Source organism: Maylandia zebra, linkage group LG6 (genome assembly GCF_041146795.1).
Source record: "Maylandia zebra isolate NMK-2024a linkage group LG6, Mzebra_GT3a, whole genome shotgun sequence".
Lineage (NCBI taxonomy): Eukaryota > Metazoa > Chordata > Actinopteri > Cichliformes > Cichlidae > Maylandia > Maylandia zebra.
In genome coordinates, this window is record NC_135172.1 from 36,890,544 (window position 1) to 36,912,432 (window position 21,889).

General features: G+C 40.2%; 1 protein-coding gene across 3 annotated transcripts; it reads right to left on the bottom strand.

The window, feature by feature from the left end:
- Positions 1-7: 7 nt before the first annotated feature.
- On the bottom strand, positions 8-21,047 carry bmerb1 (bMERB domain containing 1). Of its 3 annotated transcripts, XM_076885177.1 has the most exons (7): positions 20,416-21,038; positions 19,469-19,480; positions 9,474-9,585; positions 7,668-7,741; positions 5,604-5,718; positions 2,114-2,196; positions 8-2,014 (listed from the first exon to the last, which is right to left on the bottom strand). In XM_076885177.1, the coding sequence occupies exons 1-7, from the start codon at positions 20,717-20,719 to the stop codon at positions 1,896-1,898; spliced, it is 819 nt and encodes a 272-aa protein (XP_076741292.1). In that variant the 5' UTR covers positions 20,720-21,038; the 3' UTR covers positions 8-1,895. The 3 variants fall into 3 exon arrangements, with proteins under 3 accessions (XP_076741292.1, XP_004538971.1, XP_004538970.1); XM_004538914.3 differs by lacking the exons at positions 19,469-19,480; positions 20,416-21,038 and adding an exon at positions 13,155-13,475 and having other exon boundaries at positions 9,474-9,594; XM_004538913.3 differs by lacking the exons at positions 8-2,014; positions 2,114-2,196; positions 5,604-5,718; ... (1 more) ...; positions 9,474-9,585; positions 19,469-19,480 and adding exons at positions 14,635-16,684; positions 18,022-18,051; positions 18,250-18,320 and having other exon boundaries at positions 20,416-21,047.
- Positions 21,048-21,889: the final 842 nt, after the last annotated feature.

Genomic DNA, 21,889 nt, shown 5'->3' on the forward strand with positions numbered 1-21,889 from the left:
CAGTGAGTTCCTGAAAGATGCTCTTTATTTAAACATATATGTACAGGTAGTTTCAGCTTATTTTCTGCATATTTGTTCAATACTTTGACATTAGGACCTTCATAAATCCACTACAACTACAGAATGCTAAGTTATCAGAACAAAGGTAAAGTGACAGAGAGCAACACTTTGCTTGACATGAGTCACACTAAAGTCCTAAATACACTCAAACACACACCATCTATTGGAGGCATTTACAGCAGAGTTGCATTCATTTCCTGGAGTTTATCATTTTAAAAACGCAAGACTTAAGTTCAAAGGATGCATGTTGTTTCTCTGCAATATCCAGAATGATGATGAATGATGTCTCACTACCACAGTGAACACTTCCTGGCAGCTGATGATGCAGATCTTAATATGGCCTCTGATGTGCTGATTTGGGGAGGAGGGTAAATGTGATGATGGAAGATCAAGTGTTGGCATATACAGGCATTAAAGTCATCATGAAAGGGGTTCCTGAAAACTATAAAGGTGAGTCATTAGGCTGGATGCTAGTTGGCACTCTCTATAAATTGTGTTGGAAAAAGTTTAGATGCATTTTTGTTCCAGTTTTATTCTACTACAATCTATAACATTTGATTTAGAGGACTCCCCAGAACACCTCAAGATGTAAATGGATTTTTTTTTTATCTCAAAATGAATTGTAAACTTTTCTCCCATCATATTTTCATTTAAATGTTGTTCTGATATACAAGAGTTTTCTTTTGATGATTCTCTGTGATCTCACTCCAGATTGGATAGAGAAAACTGTCCTTTTGAAGACTTCTAGAAACATAATTGGACCTCTCCTATAGGACGCACATTGCTAACTAGCACTGAGCCCAATATAAGCTCATTTTTAATCTGGTTTCCACTGATGCCGTGCTGCATAGAGCCTTTGCGAACCAGCTGACATTTCCACAGGTTTGAGAATGAACCGGATGCTATATAGCAAAGGTTGGAGTAATTTCAGTGGGGTGGGGGGTACTGTGGACAGAATCTGCAGGTGAATAATCTCTATATTTCTTGTATCTCCACCCTGATGTTAGTGGTTTCAACTTCCGGCTTGGCAACAGTATTGTATCAGATTTTTGGCACTGACTTCAGTCTCTGTCATACAGAACCAGTTCAACACGGGCACTGGCAGCACGTCAGTGGAAAAGAGGCAACTTAGTTTGTTCAGCATTAAGTCTTTGTTTAACTTGTAAATGCCTTAAGAATTAAACTGCTGTTTGATAATATTGCTCAGCACTTGTAGAAAAAATCATCCACTGGCTCCCTCTCCTCATTAGCATATATAAATCAGTTTGCATAAGTCCCTTGGCAGGGAGCCATATTGTTTTTCAGAGCCACTTGTGTTTGTCCCACCTGGGGAAAATGATAAAAATGTAGCAACTGAGAGATTCACTGGTTGGATTTTAAGCACTAAATGAATGAATACCCGTCGTCAGACATCAGCTTTTCTCTTCCTGTCAGAGAACCCCAGCATTCAGTTCACTTTATGGACATTGTGCTTGTAGCTCTGCAGATGAGATCCATCCTCATTGAACCTGTCATGATGGAATTAACCAATCTGAAAACTGACTGAATAAATAAATCAACACTTTCAACATAGTTTTTATTTACAGTTCTCTTCACAGCTTCCTTTCCCTTTATTTCATGGTCTTGGTTAAAAGCTCCTTACTATAAAAGTTTCCCTTAAATACCGACCGGGGATCAGCTCCCAACCTCTTGCAAACTAAGCTACGAATCTGATACCTGAACAGTTTCGTGGTTGACTGTGACTCTCCGAGTAACAGGAAGTGATGTACGTCATGTCGTGTGATGTGAGTGCGGTGTCTGACACAGGGTCGGGGCCATAAGCAGGTTTGGGTCAGTTACATTACAGCACACTGGGTGGCTCCGCAGCAGTCCTTAATGATGGCCGCTCCTGACTTGGTGATGGATGGCTTGTTGGGAGGCGGCTCAGGGATTTGTCTCTTGGGCTTTGGAGGATCTTGTCGTAAAGGGAGAGGGAAAAAAGAGACATAATCACATACAATGCTCTTGTCTCTTTAAGATGGTGTGCATGAGTTATTTTTAACCTCTCACTCACTCTGTGTGACTTTGAGCTTCTGTTCCAGAGGCATCAGCTTCAGCCTGAGGAACTCCGCCATCTCTTTGTCCTCCTCCTTCTCCCTGAGGTACAAAACATCCACATTTTAGTCTGAATGAAATTCAGAAAATGTCTGCTTTTATCTGACTGAAGCAGCACTACTGGACTGACTGACTGACAGGACAGCATGGCTGCGCCACAGTTTTTGGTATTTTCAAAGCTAAACATCTGGGGGGGTGTTTTGTTTTAAGAGACTACCAACTTTTAAAATTCCTTCGTCTGTTCATTTCAAGCTCTGCATTTTTCTTCTTAATCTCTATTAAAGTGAGCACACATGCTTTACAGTTCAAGACAATCCTCATCTTATAGTGGGCCTTGGTGAAGCCTACTGTCTGAAACAACCAGGGTTTTTTTTTTATTACTTTGAGCAACTACAGACTTATCTTTCATAAAAACAGGCTTCATCTCTGTTACCTTTCCCCTTCCTTTGTGCAGACTTTGATCTAACTGGCTGCCACGTGGTCAGTCAGAATCATATCAGGGTTATCCACTCTCACTGCCTACATACACTAGTGGAACATACATACTTGTTTTGAAGCTTTGGAGTCAGTTCAGCTCCTTCCTGTCTTTATCCGAGTATGTATGAACACTTTCTGTCTCTTTCTATTTGTCGCTTTCTCCTTCTTGCCTCTTTTTCCCACTCTGTCAAAATCGCTTCTTTCACTCTTTTGACGTCACTGTACTTGTCATGTTATCTTTCTGCTCACACTCTTCAGGTCAATCACTCTCTGCTCCTTCTGTCAATCTTCCTTTTCAGACCTACCAACGTTTAACCTCCTCAATCATCACTTCATCCTCCTAGATGCCAAAGTTTCCATGACTTTACTAATAATAATGGATTGGATTTATATAGCGCTTTTCAAGGCACCCATTCACTCTCGCATTCACACACTGGTGGAGGCAAGCTACTGTTGTAGCCACAGCTGCCCTGGGGCAGGCTGACAGAAGCGAGGCTGCCATATCGTGCCATCGACCCCTCTGGCCAACACCAGTAGGGTAAAGTGTCTTGCCCAAGGACACAACGACCAGGACAGATTGACCGGGGATTGAACCGGCGACCTTCCGGTTACAGATGCGCTTCCCAACCCCCTGAGCTACGGTCGCCCAACTACATCAACTCCACCAGTATCTGGACTCACACTAGTCCAAAAGAAATCTGTCAAATACAGTCCAGACCCGATCAGCTGACAGCTAAGCTGAGAATATTTTGAGCGCCTCTTCCAGAACAGAGCTACGCTGCTAAACATGAATTACTGCTCAGTGAAATAATAATCCTTGGACTACAGTGGTCCTGAATTAACTATAATTAGTTTAGTAATAAAATGTAAGCTCTACTGAGCACATTTTATATATCTAATATTTCTGTTTTCAAAGCAGTCATGAGCTCTTGTAACCTTCAAACTGCAATAAAATATGAAGATGAAGAAATCAACAAATAATCCATTTTTTCTGTTAATTTCACTTTGAGGCGGAGGTCAGTTTTAAATATATTTAAAGACAAAAAGAGGCGAAAAAAGAAAACCGATTCTTGGCTGGAATACAGAAGCCAGAGAGGCATAATAAAAATGTTTTTCTGTCCTTCTCTGGTCTACATTTTGACGTTTTGGTCATCAGGATCTATAAATGTGCTTTCATCCTTATTGGTAAATGGCCTGTATTTATATAGCGCTTTACTAGTCCCTAAGGACCCCAAAGCGCTTTACATATCCAGTCATCCACCCATTCACACACACATTCACACACTGGTGATGGCAAGCTACAATGTAGCCACAGCCACCCTGGGGCGCACTGACAGAGGCGAGGCTGCCGGACACTGGCGCCACCGGGCCCTCTGACCACCACCAGTAGGCAACGGGTGAAGTGTCTTGCCCAAGGACACAACGACCGAGACTGTCCAAGCCGGGGCTCGAACCGGCAACCTTCCGATTACAAGGCGAACTCCCAACTCTTGAGCCACGATTTGAAGTACAAATTAAGATTATTATTAGGTTCTGTATCTGCTCTGTCTTTCAGACACTTAATCATGTATCTCACTAAATTATATTAGGAAGGAGCTTGCTCTGCACCCTTGTTGGCTACCATTTAGTTTTGTACAGGACTTCAAACACTCAACAAAATGACATCTGCTGACCTAAATGAGAATTTTTGTTTCAATATGCTTCCTCTGAACAAATTTATAGGAAATATAGAAACATACACTCGCCAGCCACGCCATTATTGACACCTTACTAGTAACATTATGGAACCTCTTTTGCCTTAACAACTGTTTTAATTCTTGTAGCACAACAAACAGCTTGTCAACATGATGCTCAGAGATTTTGGTCCATATTGACATGATGGCATCACACATTCATGATGCTATCACATCCCAGGGGTGTTTTTTTGGACTGAGATCGGGTGACTGCAGAGACAATTTGAGTAAAGTTAAGGAAATCACGGTAAGCAACAATACTCGGGTGACGTGGCATTTTAAACCATGCTTAATTAGTACTAATGGCCCCGAAGTATCATAAAAATATCCCTCACATCATTACATAACCAGCAGCAGCCCAACTGACAATCTGTAGCCTCAGATTCCTGCTCTTAGGTGACAGTAGTGGCACCTGGTGTGGTCTTCTGCTGCTGCAGCTCATCTGCTTCAAGGTTCAATATGTTGTATGTTCAGACATGTTCTTCAGCATAGTGTTGTAACAAGTTATTATTTGAATTACTTTCGCCTTCCTATGAGCCTAAAGCAGTCTGGCTATTGACCTCGGGCTTCAGCAAGGCATTTTGGATATCTTCTCAATAAACTCTAGAGATGTCTGTGGGGGAAAACTCCCAGTAGACCCAGTAGACTGTAAAATTAAAGATTTCTCTTTGCAGCTCTGTTACCTGAAATTAAAGAGAACACACGATTGGACGTAATCTAATGCTACATGTGGCATTGATTTTGATAGAAGATAATCACTTTTAAGACTCTTTGGTTGTGACTCAGTACTGTCACAAAAAATGATTATAATGACACCGAAATAACCCAGAACAATCTGAAGGCACAGTTTCAAAATTAATCTTTTGAGTCCCACAGACATTTGTTCACGCTGTGATTTAAACCCATTATCTTGCCTATCTGAAAGTTATCTGTGTCACACTCTGTGGGTTATCTGGGGGAGCAGACAATGCAGAGCCACAGTCATCAGTCAGCCTCCCTCCCACACACACAGCTAAACACTGCTGTGATGATGAAGTGACCCCTGTTCGCCGTCTTCAGTCAAGTTCACATTCGCGCTACACATTTACTCTAATGAGTCTCCTTCCTGCTGTTTCTCAACTCTTCTATGAGGATCAAATGAAGAAATAAACAGCCAGCGGTATCTGAGTAAACAGACAGTCAGCACACAGAGACGTCATCCCAGATATGAGCTGTGCTCAGAGCTTAGGAGGGCCGTACCTTAATCTCTCCACCTCGGCATCGTCGACCAGAAAATCCCTCTTCTGCACCAGTTTATGGATCTTCAGGATCAGTTCCTCTTCTCGCTGCCTGTGCTTCTTGGTTTTTTCTTTCTCTGGGGGGAAAACAAGGAAGAAAATAAGACGGACAGCAGCAACCCGTCTGATGTCTACAGACCGACCCTACAGGAATGTCAGATTCTCTTTAACACTGAGTCACGTCACAAAACAGATCCTTAATTCTGACTCACGCATAATTTATAACAAATAAGGCACTCACTCAATTATGCAAATGTTTGTGAGCCTTCTTTTTGGTTTTGCTGGCTGAAGGATTAAGCATCTGCAAGCATCAGAATTGTCCTGCCTCAAAGAGCTAACCTTCACACTCCAAAGCACAGAATATACACTAACAGACCAAATCAGATGTATGTAAAAACAGAAAAGGACACATCGACACATGGCTGCAGAGGTAGGCTGTCTGGCAATGCTGATATCTAGGCTATTTGAGAAAAAGCGGATGAAAAATGACTGTTAAAACCAGCTGTCCTGCTCCCAGGGGGCAGGACAGCCTGAAGGATGCACGGGTTAGACACATAATCCAAAGTCAGAGGAGCAGGTGCAGGAGAGGTAGCTGGGTCTGTCACATGACTCCTTTTGTCCTGGAGTGGAGTAATGGGATACCAGAACCCCCTTAACAGCATACACAACACTTTTGGCACAAGGGAATGTCAGTGAGATTCTACAGGGCAGTGCAGACTAGGTGGCAAGTGGACAAAATAAAAGGAACACTATGTTATAATGCGATCCTATTAATAATTTATGTGATAAGAAAGTAACATATCTTCTCTCCTATGAATTAAAGCTAGAAAAAAATAAAACACACCTCAACTCAAGACACTTCTGTTTTTCTCGCGCAGCCTTCTATGTTGATCAATGTTGGCAAAACTAGTTATATACTACTCTTAATCTGATTTACGTTTGTGCTGTACTTTTTCAATTCTTCCAAAGGGGGCTATTTGACTGATTTGGTTTCTTGTTTTTTAGCCGCATTCCCAAAGAAGTAATTCTGTCAGAGGTGAGTCCGAGCCCATTAAAAGGGATTATTTTTTAAGTCTATCTGGATCTCAAAATTGAAGATTCCTTATAAATTTTCCACAAATACACAAGGAATTTAAATGAGAAAATTCTTTAAAAAAAAACACATCAAACTAGTCGAGAACCAGATTCCCTTCAGGGATTTACTTCATTCAAGCTGCGGGGAAAATTTAGCCTTCACACAGGCTAAATTAGAACTACTCATGCTGGATGTGTTACTGTATTGTCAGGGTGTTTCTGTTATTTCGTATATGCTGCTGGGTTGTCAAAGTGGTAAAATAAAATCCAGGCAGCATTTGACAGGTCAGTCCTGATCCTCATGTGTGCATCCTTGAACACAACACCAGCCCCTCCTGCACACACACACTGACACATGATGTACATGCGCTCGGAGGAGGTGTGTTTTGCTGCTGTTGCCAGGTTCTCTCTATGCATAGCCTCATGTACGCATTTGGGTTGCTATGTGCGATGCAGCTGACGTCAGTCAGCCACTTCAGCACATTCTCGCTGCATTTCTGATACAGGCAACGCTGGAAGTGACTGTAGGCTAATATTTGATTCCGTTTTTGCACAATGAAAACATGCAGGCAGTAAATGAGTGTTTACTGAAATTCATTTTAGACTCTTTGCCTGGAAAACCTCCCTCAGCTTGTGTTTCCTTCAAAGTGATGATGCATGGATGTTTATGTGTTTGTGAGTGTGTGTATGCTTATCTCTCCCTCATAACTTCACTGTGTCCCTGGGACTTACAATCAATCCTGCGTCGTTTATTGTTACGACACGTCCTATAAATCAGTGTGATACTCGCAGAGGCGATAGGCCTCCTGTGAGCTGCACTTTCTATCAAAAGATCTATTTTTGGTCAAGTCTAAACAGAGAGTGTGGACAGTTCTGCATGCAGAGGAACAACTGTGAGTTCTTTATCGCCTGATTTTGATGCAGAATTTCCATGAGTGACTGTTAATTGTACCTGGTACTGCGACAATCTGCCTTAGCTCCTGCTTTAAACTCATGATGTCTTTGCAGAGCTGAATGTCATCCATCCTGAAAAGATAAAAGGGAGAAATAAAAGTAAAGCACTGGCTTCCATCAGATTACAGACAAACTGATATTATTAGCTGCTTCCACTTCCATTTCTGACATATTTATCTGATTGACATGACGTCAGGCAGACCTACACTGTATAATAAGGAATCTTGAAGAAAATAAACAATAATCTGATGTAGAGGAGCTGGATAATTAGTTTGAAGGATTTTCTAATCTAACAAGCGGAGCTTTTTTTATATTAAGTCTTTATGAGGTGAAGAATTTAGCTTTCTGCAACTAATTTTCTGACTTTATCTCTAAAGCTGCCAATTTCCGAACCTGCCATTTTATCAGTTTTGCTACACAAAAACGATTGCCACAATGTCCTCGAGCACAACACACAGTACAACACAGAGTCTTCACATCACTTCTCTTGATATAAAAAGCCATTCAAAACACATTCAGTTAACAAACATTTTAAAAAGCGAGCCCACCAAAGCACTCTGAATGGTTTTTATTATTCAGAATAAATTACCCACATTCAATTCATTAATGTCACTGAACTTATTAATTCATTAGCAAACAGTTTCAGTGTTAATCTCTAAATAATCACCATTAGCTGGATGTTGTTGAATAAACTCCGCTCTTGTTCTTGTCATTAAGATTTCATAGCCTCGAGCTCACACATCAGGAGTGAGTGTGTTAAGTGTGTCGAGACGGAAAACACACAACGACAAAAAAAATCAATCCTGCATGCTCTCTGTGCTTCCTGTAGCCCTCATGTCTCACCCTTGGGGCCTCGGCATTTTCCCTTTTTATTACCTAAATCCCTGTCTGTCTGTCTGTGTGTGTGTGTGTGTGTGTGTGTGTGTGTGTGTGTGTGTGTGTGTGTGTGTGTGTGTGTGTGTGTGTGTGTGTGTGTGTGTGTGGAGCAGATTTAATTCTCCTTGTGATAGATCAGGACGATGACTCATCCACAGCCTCCTGCCTCCTTCCTCCTCCTCCCTGCATGTATCCCAGTTGCTGTGTTTTACACCTCCCTCCTTCTCCTTTCTCCCCTCCTAGATCCCTCGCTCCGTATATCTCCCTCCTCTGCCTTGTGTTTTACTCTCTCATCGGTATTAGTAGATTCCAGCAACCTTTGGCACGCCATCTGCTACTTGGTGTGTCTGTGCCTGCACGTGAGGACGGACAGCAGAGAGATAACAATAAGCAGCATGGTGGCCTAATTAAGCCCTGCAAGTAGGCTTTTTATTACAGTGCAACACTGTGGGATTTTTTAAATCTTTATCAGCTTCATCTGATACTTCGACCATCACTGGGCAGATACTAAACATGCAGTTATCCCCCAAAATACATGGTTCATTGGTGAGAAATTTGGAAATAGTTTTGCACAAAAATAAACAAAGCCTTGTATTTCCATTTTTAGTTTTAAAACGATACACTGAGCGGGTATATAATGCTGTTAAAACTTCTTTTTCAGCAGTGATCTATAATCCTTTAAGCTTAGCGGCCAGTGAGTCCATCAGTGATGACTCATTCAGCTGCTACATGCATGTCCAGCCCTCGGAATAATCAATGGACAAATTGACAGCTTCCCTAAATATTGAGCACCAAGCTTAATGTATGTGTGAAGGAAGTAACACGTATGCCTTTGTGTTGTATTAAGAGTATCAACTGTGTCTTGGTTAAAAAAAAAAAACCCAAAAAAAGGCGAACCTCTGGTCTCAGAAAAAACACAGACACTCACATGAAGCGCAGCTCTGACTCTCTGCGCACCAGGACTTCCCGCAGGCGTTGGATACGAGCCATCTCCACCTCGATCTCCTCTGGAGACATCGTGCTCTCTGCCATTGACACATCTGAGTGACCTGAGAGGAAGACAAACAGAGGAAAAACAATGCAATAAAAGAAGACAGACCTACAAGACATTCTTGAACCATAGTTTTATTCACTCTGGACACTCCTTCACAGTTCAACCATGCCTGCTTGGTTTAAATTACAGAGAACAAGTACTACACATGGCTTACTTCCATTGGCCGCATCTAATTAAAGCTCTAAAATGTAAAGTCCTCATTCCTTTGATTTGATGTCACATGTGCATTGGAAAGTTCACTCCTTTCGTTTCATCGTTGAAAACTTTCTCATACCGTCAGCTTCTTGGCAAACTCACTTCTCACCTCCTCTCTGTGTGACATGTCATATCACTGCACCCAAGAGCATGATATTTGGTGAGAAAGAGGTGTGGATAATTGAGTTAAGTGATCTGAAGTTTAAAATCAAAGCAGTGCTTCAGCCATAAATTACAGATTTTTTTTCTGAAAGCTTCCAATCGCCCATAAGAAAGGAATTAACCAGGAATATATCACAAGTATTTTCCAAAGAGACAGAAAAAGCACTTTCAGCACGGACCGATGACCAGATGTGGCTTCTCGTTGATTTCTTCCCAAGCTGGAACTGACCTCACACTCCATCTCTGCCAGTAACATGCAGAAACATTGCAGCTACTATACAGACAAACCACTTAATGCACTCGTCAATGCACCGACCACAAAAATGCCGCAACACCTGATGAAGCGGCTCAGCATACGGACAACAGCATAAATCGAGCCAATATGGAAAACCTATCTATGTTCTCTGTGTGTGAAAGTGTTTAGCACTGTGGTGTGCTGATTCCCTCCTCAGAAGAGAAAGCCTGGTTCACCAAGGCTTTGACAAAGGGACCAATGAAGAACTTTACAAAGTTGCATTATGGGAAGTGTTGTACCTGGCTGAAGGGGAGCTCGGTGTAAAGTAAACAAAGGTATCTTTTTACTGCTAATTATGCAAAGCTACTCTAGTAGAATGAATGAATAAACATACTAAGCTGGAAATTACATAAAAGTATTGTTATGATAAAAATACTATTGCGTAAAAGTGTCTCAAAAGACAGTTATATAGTGTACCTTACTTGATCTTCTCATATGAATACTCACTTCTCCATATAGAAATTACAAGGATTCTAAGTGTCTGTCATTCCTTCTTCCCACTCAGGCTGTGAAGTGATGCCAGGACAACAGGACATAATGTCCGGTCTACAGATGCCACGTCACACTACACCTGATTAAACAGTTATTTGCATCTATAACACACTCTGACACATGATTTATTCAAAGTATGTACGGTAATATTAGAGGGTTGGGATCAGTCCTCCGTCCTCCTGCAGCAACACTAACTGCAGTGTGCGTTTGTGATACTTTTCATGGATGCTTGCTGAGGATGGAGCTGACTCACCACAGCAGACAGAAGTCTGCACAGGAGGGCGCACTTTGTTTGTGCCTTGCTGATGTTGAATCACCATCTGACACGTCTGCTGACAAAAGACGCAGTTGCGAAAGTTTGTATCAGCGAGATACGAACTAAAGTTTTACACGCGTTTCCTCTATCTCCTCTTTTTTTATTTTACTGTTTCTTGCTTTTTCCTCGCACGTTCCTCTGCCTCGCTTACAGCCACGTGTTCATCATCAATAACACCAAGCTGCATTAGGTCCTGACCAGACCATTAAAAGTGGCAAAGTGCCAGCTCAATAATGTCTTAACAGCTCTCTCTGAACCCGACATGCCGCTAACACCTACTGAGCACTAAAAACACTATAAGTAATTAAATGCTAATATAATTAAAAGTGGCGCTTTCCTCAGAGACAGGTATGGTTGACAACAAAATCCAGCCAATGTAAACCACACCTGAACTACCCCAGTTTCACTAAAACTAACTGGCTCATTGGTGTACTTCAGGATTACGACTTAATGAGGCTAAAACAACCCTGAGAGTCAGGATCGTGTGTACTGCAGCAGCCACATGGGGTTTAACAACAGGGAAATGTCAGTGCCTGTATGACATCGAATGCAGACACCCCCTGACACATGCTGCAGTCACACTGTACACACTGCTGCCGGACCACACCCCCTCCAGTGGGGAAAAAAGAAGAAAAAAAAACAGATGGTGGGGACAAAATAGAAAGTGCAAGGCAAACACGTGTGCTATTTGCCTAATAGATGGACACAAACCTGCAGGGAGCTGCCTTTGTTGTACCTCTGTGTTGTTTTCTGCCTGTATGTTTGTCTTTGTAGCAGAAAGAAAACGAGAGCGCGAGAGAGCAATGGCTGGATCTGTTTCTAAAAATATCCTCTGCATTTTCTTCTCAGACTTAATCTGGAAGTTTCTTCACACACTACTCCCCTGTGATGATGATGACTGGAATCAGGAGGGACACTTCTGAAGTCTCTTATATTTCTCTAGCTTCGTCATTCAGCTACGTCACTAAAACACTTTTTATCACACGAGAACAGGAGAAAATAACAGAAACATCTAAGACGATGTAAACAAACTCTGTTTTTGCTGCTTTATGCCCATCCCGAAGCTTTGCGTTTGAATGATTTCATTTGATCATGACTGTGCATTAATATTGCCACAGGCACAAATCCAAATCAGCATTAAAACTAAACAACCATTTCATTTTATCATCTAACATGCGTGGTATTGACTAAAGATGAAATCCATTAGGCATGTGACATAAAAATAGATTAATCAATCATCTAACAACCATGAATGCCAAGCAAATATTTTATTGATTCTGGCTTTCCATGGGGAGGATTTTCCTCTTTTTTTCATATCACTTTAATTTGAATAGATTTTCATCAGTTGCTGAAGAAAAAAAAGCTCTCTGAAGAGGAGACAGAGCTCTGAGCTACTTCAGACACTACTTAATAAATGAGAGAGTGTGCATTTTATATGCAGCCTTGAATAGAACAAATAAGACAGGATCGTGTGATGTTGAATTTAATGTCTTGTTTGGCGTTTTTGCAGCTTATGCTCTATTATCACAACAACAAATTAGCCTTAATTTGTTGTTGTTATATTTATTATTGGTACTTGTGAGTCTCGCCAACACAGCTACGCAAAATGAATCCCATGAATAATCACTGAAAGTGGGGAATAGAGTTAATAACATTTTTTAAAGCTGCCTCTTGAGCCCTTTCATATAGATATACGTACACTGATTAGAGCAGAGGAGCAGGGTGTTCACTCAGAGCTAGTGCTCCTGCTGCATCTTATCAGCTCACAATTAAATATCCACAAGTTTGCAAATGCGCTGCGTCCGAGACCTTTAGTGGTTAAAATTCATTAACAAAGGGCGCAATATGCTACCCACGGTTTGCACATAAGGGACGTAATACGCTTTTTAGTACCAAGGCAGCGCTATTGATCCCATCCCAAACCTTTTGTGAGTCACGCTTTAACCATTTAAACTCTAAGTGCTGACTGGGCATCCTGACAGCGAAACACACACTGAAGAAAAGCTGAGACCACAGCTGCACGTTTCCCGCCACACACTTCCCGTTTTTGTCTTTATTCCCTTTTATTTTATTGTTTTTCGTTGACGACGCTCACCTTTGTCCGTTGTCCACGCCGTTTCCGACACAGCTCCGTAGCTCCTGAGCGCGCGCTCGGTGTCCGATATAGATTTCTTCAGTTCCATGTCGGTGGAGTGCACGCGCGCCGAAACCGAGAAACGATGTCGTCCTTCTGCGTCTCGTCTCTGAGTCTGTGCGACCTTTCAGATAAGTCAAATTTCACCCGGTGACAAGGCTCCAGGGACCCGAGACGTTGAGCATCTTTATTCGAGGTTTCAAGTCCTTCGACGTGTGGATGGAGAGGATGTAGAGAGCATGCGCAGTGCGGCCAGGAATGTAAAGGCTGGGAGACACCCACTATCACCGAGAACGCATTGAGAGAAGAGGGGAAAAAAAACACACACACACACACACAACCTAATCTAAATATTTACCTATGTTTTATTTAGTAATTGAAATTTCATATATACACAATCATATATACAAATTTCTTTATGTTTCCTCTTCCACTTATCCATCCATCCATTCACTTCAACTTATCCGTCTTTCGCAAATGCAGGCTTTCCGCTGAATAGAAGTGCGCGCGCATACACACTAGGATATATATATATATATATATATATATATATATATATATATATATATATATATATATATATATATATACATACATACATACATATATATATACATATACATACATACATATATATACATACATACATATATATATACATATACATACATACATATATATATACATACATATATAAACAACGCTGTCATTTTATTGAAATATTTTTATTATTTTGCTTTTTTAGCTATTTTGTTACTCGTTATGATGAACTTAGTGAACTGTTGTAATAAACCCGTTTCCCAACTTAAGGGATAAGTAAGGAAACGTTATCTGAAAACAATAGGCCTACTAATTTTCATAGTACACATTAATGTTTTTGATGATTGTATTCAGTGTATTGCAAGTTAGTAGTTTAATATTATATACTGTCTCTGGTGAGAGCGCTTCAACAGTTTGTCTCCTTAGGCTTTTCTTTGACTCACATGCATATAAAACTGACAAAGGTTAAGAAGCAGGTGTTTTCACACAGTTGGTCAGTTTGCTTTATGGAAAATCAGGCAAACATCTTTTTGAACAATCTGTTACAAATTTAGAAACCACTTTAATGGAAAAAAGGAAGCTTCATTGTTTAAGTTTACTACCTTGTAAAACTGCGTACAAAGGCTATACAGTTCAATGAGTGGGAAGTGCTTTATATACAAGCTTTGATTCTCAAAATACCTGTAGTCCATCTAAATGGCAAGTAATCCATAGGAGGGATTTTCCTCTTGAACTCAAGCCAAAACAAACAAAAGGCACCTTTTGTGAAAAAAAACTGTGAGGCTATTGACCATTGTTCTGTTGTAGGTACAAGAACAAGCTCATTAATGTCCATTTCATTTGTGTAGCTACAATGGTGTTCTCACTGTGCTCAGTAAAAAGAAAAAAATCCAACAATAAATGAATGACATTTTCTCGATTTATTCAACAATAAATATTATTACTATATTTCCAGCGGTTAGTGCAGAAGTAATTAGATGAGTTTTCACAGTCAACAGCAGCCATTTGTGCTCTGTGACAACAAAACCAGTAAAAACAGAAGGTTTTGACTTTGGAAAAATAGCATAGAAACAAAAGGAATATTCATTTCTTGGACATTTCAGCTCCAGGGTATCAGCACACATACAGTCAGGAAATCGGAAGTTATTATTAAGAAACATACACTCCAATCTCTGATAAAAGATACAGTAGTGATTAAAATGTTTTTCTTTACCTCAGATCCAGCAGTGCTTCATATATTAATATGTTATTAACAGCACTAATTTCGTCTTGTGAGACAGATGAAATGTTATAGCCACACACACTCAGAATGAGTATGTAATCGCAAACTATATTTTAGGCTCAAACGTACCAAAAAAGCTCTCCATAAATTCCAGTAGTACATGGAAACAGAAAGAAAAAGTTAATTATCTGTGTGAAACAGAAAAGAGAAGTATGCCATTAAAGTCTATATATAACATAACAAACTGCTGTATTCTAGCTGCACTCGATTTATAAAAGCCAGAGGCGTCTGATTTAACATTTTTTTATGCATGCAAGTTCTATAAAGTATCTATAAAGTAATATTTATACAGATGGTTGAGCCCATGCGATGGTATAATATTAACAAAGGTTACAAAAACAGGCAGGCAACATTTCTTCCTTTCAAGTAAATGGATGTTTGAGACAAGCTTTTCCAGTTTTTATTAGACCAACACGGCATAACCTTTAACTTTCTCAGTACTGCATATTAAATAGTGAAATGACGATGACTGAAAATGTGCAAATCAAAACTGTGTTTTCAGATCTGCTTACATTTTTCTTGTGCTTGAATGGATTCATACTGTGCACTCAGTTCATTAGCGTTCTTATGTAAAAATGATCCACCTATAAATTGATAATACAAACATATAAAACAATATCACATATTGTTGGTACTAGAGGTGTCAGGATAGATGTTATTCATAATAACAGTGATATTTAAAACTGAAATTATGATAATTTTGTAGTTGTTATTACTTTCATGTCTGTACAGCTATTCCTACAGACTTTCTTTTTGTTGATTTTTTTTATGGATTTTGTAATAATATCAGTGAATTATTTTGACCATGAAAATCATTTGAGGTAAAAATCGTACATTGTGACAATCCTAACTGGTACCTGGGTATGTCTGTATTCGATACATCATATACTAAAATGTAAACTGGAAACATCTGGGATATTTCTTAGCGATCAGGCACTCTTTCAGCCAAAGATGAAAGGTTAAGCTGAGATTTAAATGTTTAAAATGTGACTCAAATCATCATTAATTAAAATTCTAAGCTAATAAATTAGCTGCCAGTGTCCACATGGTGGAAATCATTTGTACACTATTCCGTTTTTCACTTTGATGCAAATCAAGCAAATCAAGTTAAAATTTTTTTTTTAAAAAGGACCTTACTTGTGGAACAAACACAAGATGGCATTAATAAAAATGAACAAAAGAGCCGATGGTCATAGTCACTGTGGTATGGAAGGATAGATCTTAATGTTTTCCCACAGAGCTAATATACTGCATAAATAATAAAAATATTCCGCATATACATTCAAGATGCTGGAGTTTTTTTCAGCACTTTCACTCTTATCTCACCGAGTCTTTGACCTGTGACCTTGGCAGTGTTAGTGTAACATCAGCTGAGTTAGACCGCAGTCCACTAGTCCAGCTGACGTTTTGTCACCTTCCATAAAAACGACTGACTCTGCTACTGTGTGGGTTTACATAGTCATGCCCCTTTGCTGGGGGCATCCACCTTGTCTTTCTCTTTAGTGTATTCGGCATCATCGTCTTTATGAGGGAACATCCACGCCAGCGCAGCACCAGCTGTGCCATCACCGGTCTGACGTGAGAAGCACAAGAAAGTGGCCCAGATGAAGGCACAGCAGCCAGTGAAGGTGGTCCGCACATACAGAGGCACCAAGGCAAAGTTCAGAAACTGAGAGAAATTGAGATAACAGCATATCGTCATCACTATTATGTCATAAATGTCTACTGATTGCTATTTAACACAGTGGTATGGATAGCAACTGGAGGGTAAAAGGTGTGGACAATGACCCAATGCAGTACGTAAGAAACACAGAAAAACACTTCCCCAGATACGTATTTAGACTTTTTTTTTTTTTTAGCCTTTATTGGATAGAGAGGGTGTAGATAGACAGTAAAGCGGGGAGAGAGAGGGGAAGACATGTAGCTAAGGGCTAAGGGTTTGATTCAAACCCGGTCCTACTGCTCTCTGGTCATACGGCATATCGTCGCTTGCTCACCCACTGAGCCCACCGCTGTTTTTGAAGGTGAGATTGATTTTTGTGATACTACAGGATATTTTATTTCTGCTTTTACTTCATAGTTTCATAGTAATAAACTATCATTTTACAATCCTGTGTTTTGATTCATGTTTCTGCTAATGCAGTACAATGAACTGTAACTTTATTGTGGTATTTGACTTAGGTTTCTTCTCTGGTTTTCATGGAGTTTTTTGGATGCCCATTTAGCTGGGTTTCTGTTTAAGTTTCAGTTTCTACTTTGAGTTTATTACTTGTGCTAAGTGTCAGTGATTCCCCTCTCAGTTCTCTCCTTTGCCTCATCCTTTAATGCTAATGCATTTGTCCTCCAAGTTCCCTCGTCTCTGTCTTCGTGTTTAGTGTGAGCCTTCATTTCTCCACATTTACCATTTTGTCTTTTGGTTATTTCTTAAGCTTGGTTTTTCTTCATGTGTTACTTCCTACCTTGGCATTGTCCTTATTTTTTTGTTATGTCTAAACCTGAACCTCCATGTGCCACTTGCTCTGCTGATCTCACTGTATGGACTTTGATTTCTGATGGTATCTGTTTTTGGTCTTTGCTTGATGAAAATAGTTGAAATGTAGCAAAGCAGATCATTGAATCAGAGTCAGAATACTGTTTCCCAGAGAAAAATATGTGGTCACAGTTGCTCCAAGCGAGCTGCACGCGCACGCGCACACACACACACGCGTCACTGAACGAATGTATTAATTCCTGTTGTATAAATAAAGAAAGCAGACGGTGACAGAGCACAAGTCCGTGAGTGTCTCTTACGTGTAGGAGCGCTCTGTCACTTGTCATTGCGAGTAAAGACAAGTGCAGTGTTTGTGTTTTCTAACTCAAGTGTCTCAGCTGAAGAATTGCAGGCTGATTTTAAGAAATCCCCTCTCAATACCCTTCATCCCTGAACTTTATTGCACAATTACTCTACATAGCTTCACCCAATTATATTAATGGACATAAGCTGATAATGATGATGCTGATATTTACCTGCATGAATGGCCAGAACATTAGCCCTGTCTGAGAAGAGAGATACAAACAAAGCACAAAATAAGAACTAGAAAACATAATCAGAAGAGCACCTAATAAACGGTTTGTACCAATAAAACTGCGGATGTTTGGGATTTGAGCACTCAACACATTGGACTCTTCTGCTTTGAAACAGATACTGTTAACTGTCACGACTTTAGAAAACAACAGCCTGTGTCTGTGACTCACCTTATAAGTATTCAGGAATTTTTCTCTCCAGTCTTCCAAGATGTCTTCTTTGCCCTCCAAGAAACTGACACCTGGAGGCACATGAGATTTGACTGATTTATAGGCAGTGCAGGAAGATCAATGCAGTTTGTACAGTATAAACATATTAAATAATCATGTCATGTTTTTTGAAGATCTTGATAAACATATAGCCACATTTGAAACAAAAATTAGTACAATAACCCAGTGTACACTGTTTTCCACTATCATTATGGAGTTTATGAAGCGTATGTGTAAGTTCAATAAGGATCTGTAATCACTTATCTGCCTGCCTCCGTGAGTGTTCAGCTGCTTTTCTGTTTTCTACACGGCTACCGCTTCCCTGTACTGTCAATCTCAATACTGACGTCATTACTCTAGTCCAATCATTTTCTCACCCACCTTCTTTTTGCCAATCAGCCTCTGCTTTGCATGTTTTAAATCTCTGTTCCCACAGACCCCACCTCTACCCCATCTTGTTTAAACCCCTCAGCCAGAACTCTATTAAAGCTTCTGTATTCATTTTCACCACCAGCAGCGTTTAGACTCCGGGGCATGCTGTCCTAAATCATATCTCCGCTGGGATTTCATTCTGGCATGATGGGTCATCTGAGTCTAATCCCCAAATACATTAATTTCTGTATCTCAATTTTTAAGGATTCAACTGTTTCCACATTTGAAGTGAGTCAAATAGGTCCATGTTAGGTCGTTTAAGTGTTTAACTAAACGTGCTGGTCTGGCTTTAAAAAATCCATCCATCTCCATTTCTGAATAAATTCTTTAATCTGTCTCGCATGTATTGGTTATTATTCCCTAACAAAAAAGGGAAAATATTAATTTTACTATACTATCTTGATTCTAGTTCATTTTTAATTTAACTTTCAATAGTTTATGTCCAAAAGCGATTATTGCACTTTCAACATTTAAGGTTATAGTTATAAAATCTGTAGTTTTTTTTGAGCAGAAGCAATTTTAGAGAAGAAGTTACAAAAGAAAGGTTTTGTGACAGACTGCAATAACAAGTTCTGATAAATTTATACCAGCAATATTGCTGTATATTGTTATGATTGTATCTGAGTGGATTGGAGCCTTACTGACACTTCTGGACCTCATGAAAGCACAAGCTACACAATAACTTATTGTGAAAATACTGCCCGAGTCCACAACAACTTTTGCTCAGCAGTAATGAATACTGTAAAACAACTGAGCTGCTCTGCTCTGCTGAATAAAACCATTTCTACAGTACCCCCCAAAAAATCTTTTCCCCCTGCATTATGTCTCGACATCAGCACATACTGGGGAACATAAATACTAAAATCAGGGGGGTTTTTTGGTTTGTAATGAGCCATTCTAGGGGAGTGACTACATACAAGAACTCAAATGGTCTGCATGTTAAAGAAAATTCTAATCAGTTTCCTGTTATTTTTAGTCATTTGATGAACAAAAATGTATTTTGCAAGGAAAATTACAACCCGCTTATAATCTTATTTGTACATTCTGGAGGATTTCTTTTGAGCTCTGGATGAATAATAAAAATCTAATTAAATCTAGCAAAAAAGTATGCAATTCTGATTTCATTTTTCACATTTGTATTATTTTCAGTATTTGTTTTCCATTTAATCTGACTTGGCTCTCCTTTTCTGCTTGCTTTCTAAGTCTTTGTTCATCCGATTATTTTAATTAAATGTTATTTAAGTCTTTGACTCGACTCTCAAAGCTGTAATCATAAGCTTTGACAGCAGATATGTCAAATGTTTAAATAAGCATGTGTTCTTTGATTTTTTCCTCTGTGGATTTATTATTAAAAACTTGCTAGGATTGAGGTCCCTTTGTGATCCGGGTTCTGATAGGGAGGAATTTTATCACTTCCCATCTAAAGTAAACCACTGTAATGAAGCAATTTCTGCTGGCAGTATCAGTCGTAGTCCGCCCAGTTAGTGGTAATAATCCACTCCTTCATGTCTTTCACTTGACCTCTGCTCGTCTGTGTCACGAGACAAGGAACGAGTGGTGATATTACGCCACATGAAAGGAGCACAGAGAGGGCATGGGTCTGATTACAAATGGACAGAGAGGCGATCAGCTGTGAGATTAACCATTAACCGCCGTCAGAAATCCTCCAGCCTGTGCCTCCCACAGCCCACCGACCTGTGTAGAAGACACTGGTGGCGAGGGGCGCAGCCGTCGTCTGGTCCAGGAACAGCTTCCTCATCACCATCCCGATAGAGTTCCCGGGAAATCTCCTCTCCAGGAAACGCATCCAGAAGAAATTGAAGTTGCCATGGAAACTAAACGCGACCACCGCGACGTTCCGTGTTTGTCTCCACTCGATGGTCTCCCTCCCGGAGAACCACTGGTGGACGAAGTCCCCCCCGGCGAACAGGCAGCCGTACAGTGTCACGTTGGTAACCCACGGAAAGCGACGGGCATGTCTTAAAAACAGCTTTAGCATTATTTTTAGCTGCCGTTACCCCGTGAAGTGAAAATAAAAACCTATTTCAAGTCCTTTTAACCACAAAACGACTGACTGTGATGTGCTAGCTAAACGCGTATACTTGTCACACACGGGTCTTCACTCTCTCCACATCACAGTATTCACCTACCACCGAGTCTTTACGTTTCTCGTGTAATTTACGCTATAAAAACACAAAATCATAGCTAAGATACTTGCTTGGCAAACACCATACAGCTGTAACCGGCACTGGACTGACAGCCGGCGCAAAGGTAGCTTCCTTCTGCTTAAATTTACTACGCCCCCTTTTTTACGTGAAAAACAGAAGCAGCGTTGAAGGGGCGGGGCTGGAACGTCCAGAGGAATATGTCCGCTTCACCGCGAGGATCTTACCTCAAGTGACGCTTTTATGAACAACCAGACCGTGAAGTGCGAAGGCTTCTCTGTCAAATAATGTCTTCTTTACATCATGGCAAGGCTAATAGATCCATCATCTCAAGGGCAACAGATCAAAGACTCGACTTCAAACCTAAATCTTCTCTGCAGAAAATCACTGGCAGTACTGACAGGGTCCGTTCAGGGGATATTAACACAGGCTATAATAACACAGGCTACCAAGGACGGAGACTACAACTGTGTTTTTCAGTTCCCAGGATCGAAGAATTATGTATGTATGGTATGATTTTACAAATGTGTATATAACGTTAACTTTATATTAATTTAAATCTATGACGGTCTAACATTAATAGGTAGCAAAATAATAAGTAACTAAAGCTTTCAAATAAATCGTTTGGAGAACAGAGTACAAAATTTACATCCACAATAAAGTGGAGTAGAGGTATAAAAGTAGCACAATGCAAAAGTCAAGCAGAAGGTAAGTCAGTAAAATACTTGACTAATTATACTAAATTCCATTGTGTTTAATCCATAATAGGGTTGGTGTGACAGAAGAGAATGCTAGGGATAAGGTGGGGCAGATGGTTCTGTGTGGTGACCCCTAAGGAGAACAGCTAAAGAAGAAGAAGAATTGAATCAAACCAATCCTACAAGAAGTTGATCTAAAAGTGACACAAACAACTGTAGATATTGCTGAATTTATAGGAATGAGGACCTTTATTTACTGCCCCCCCCCTGCAATACATGTGTAATGCAGTCCAGCAGAAGACACAG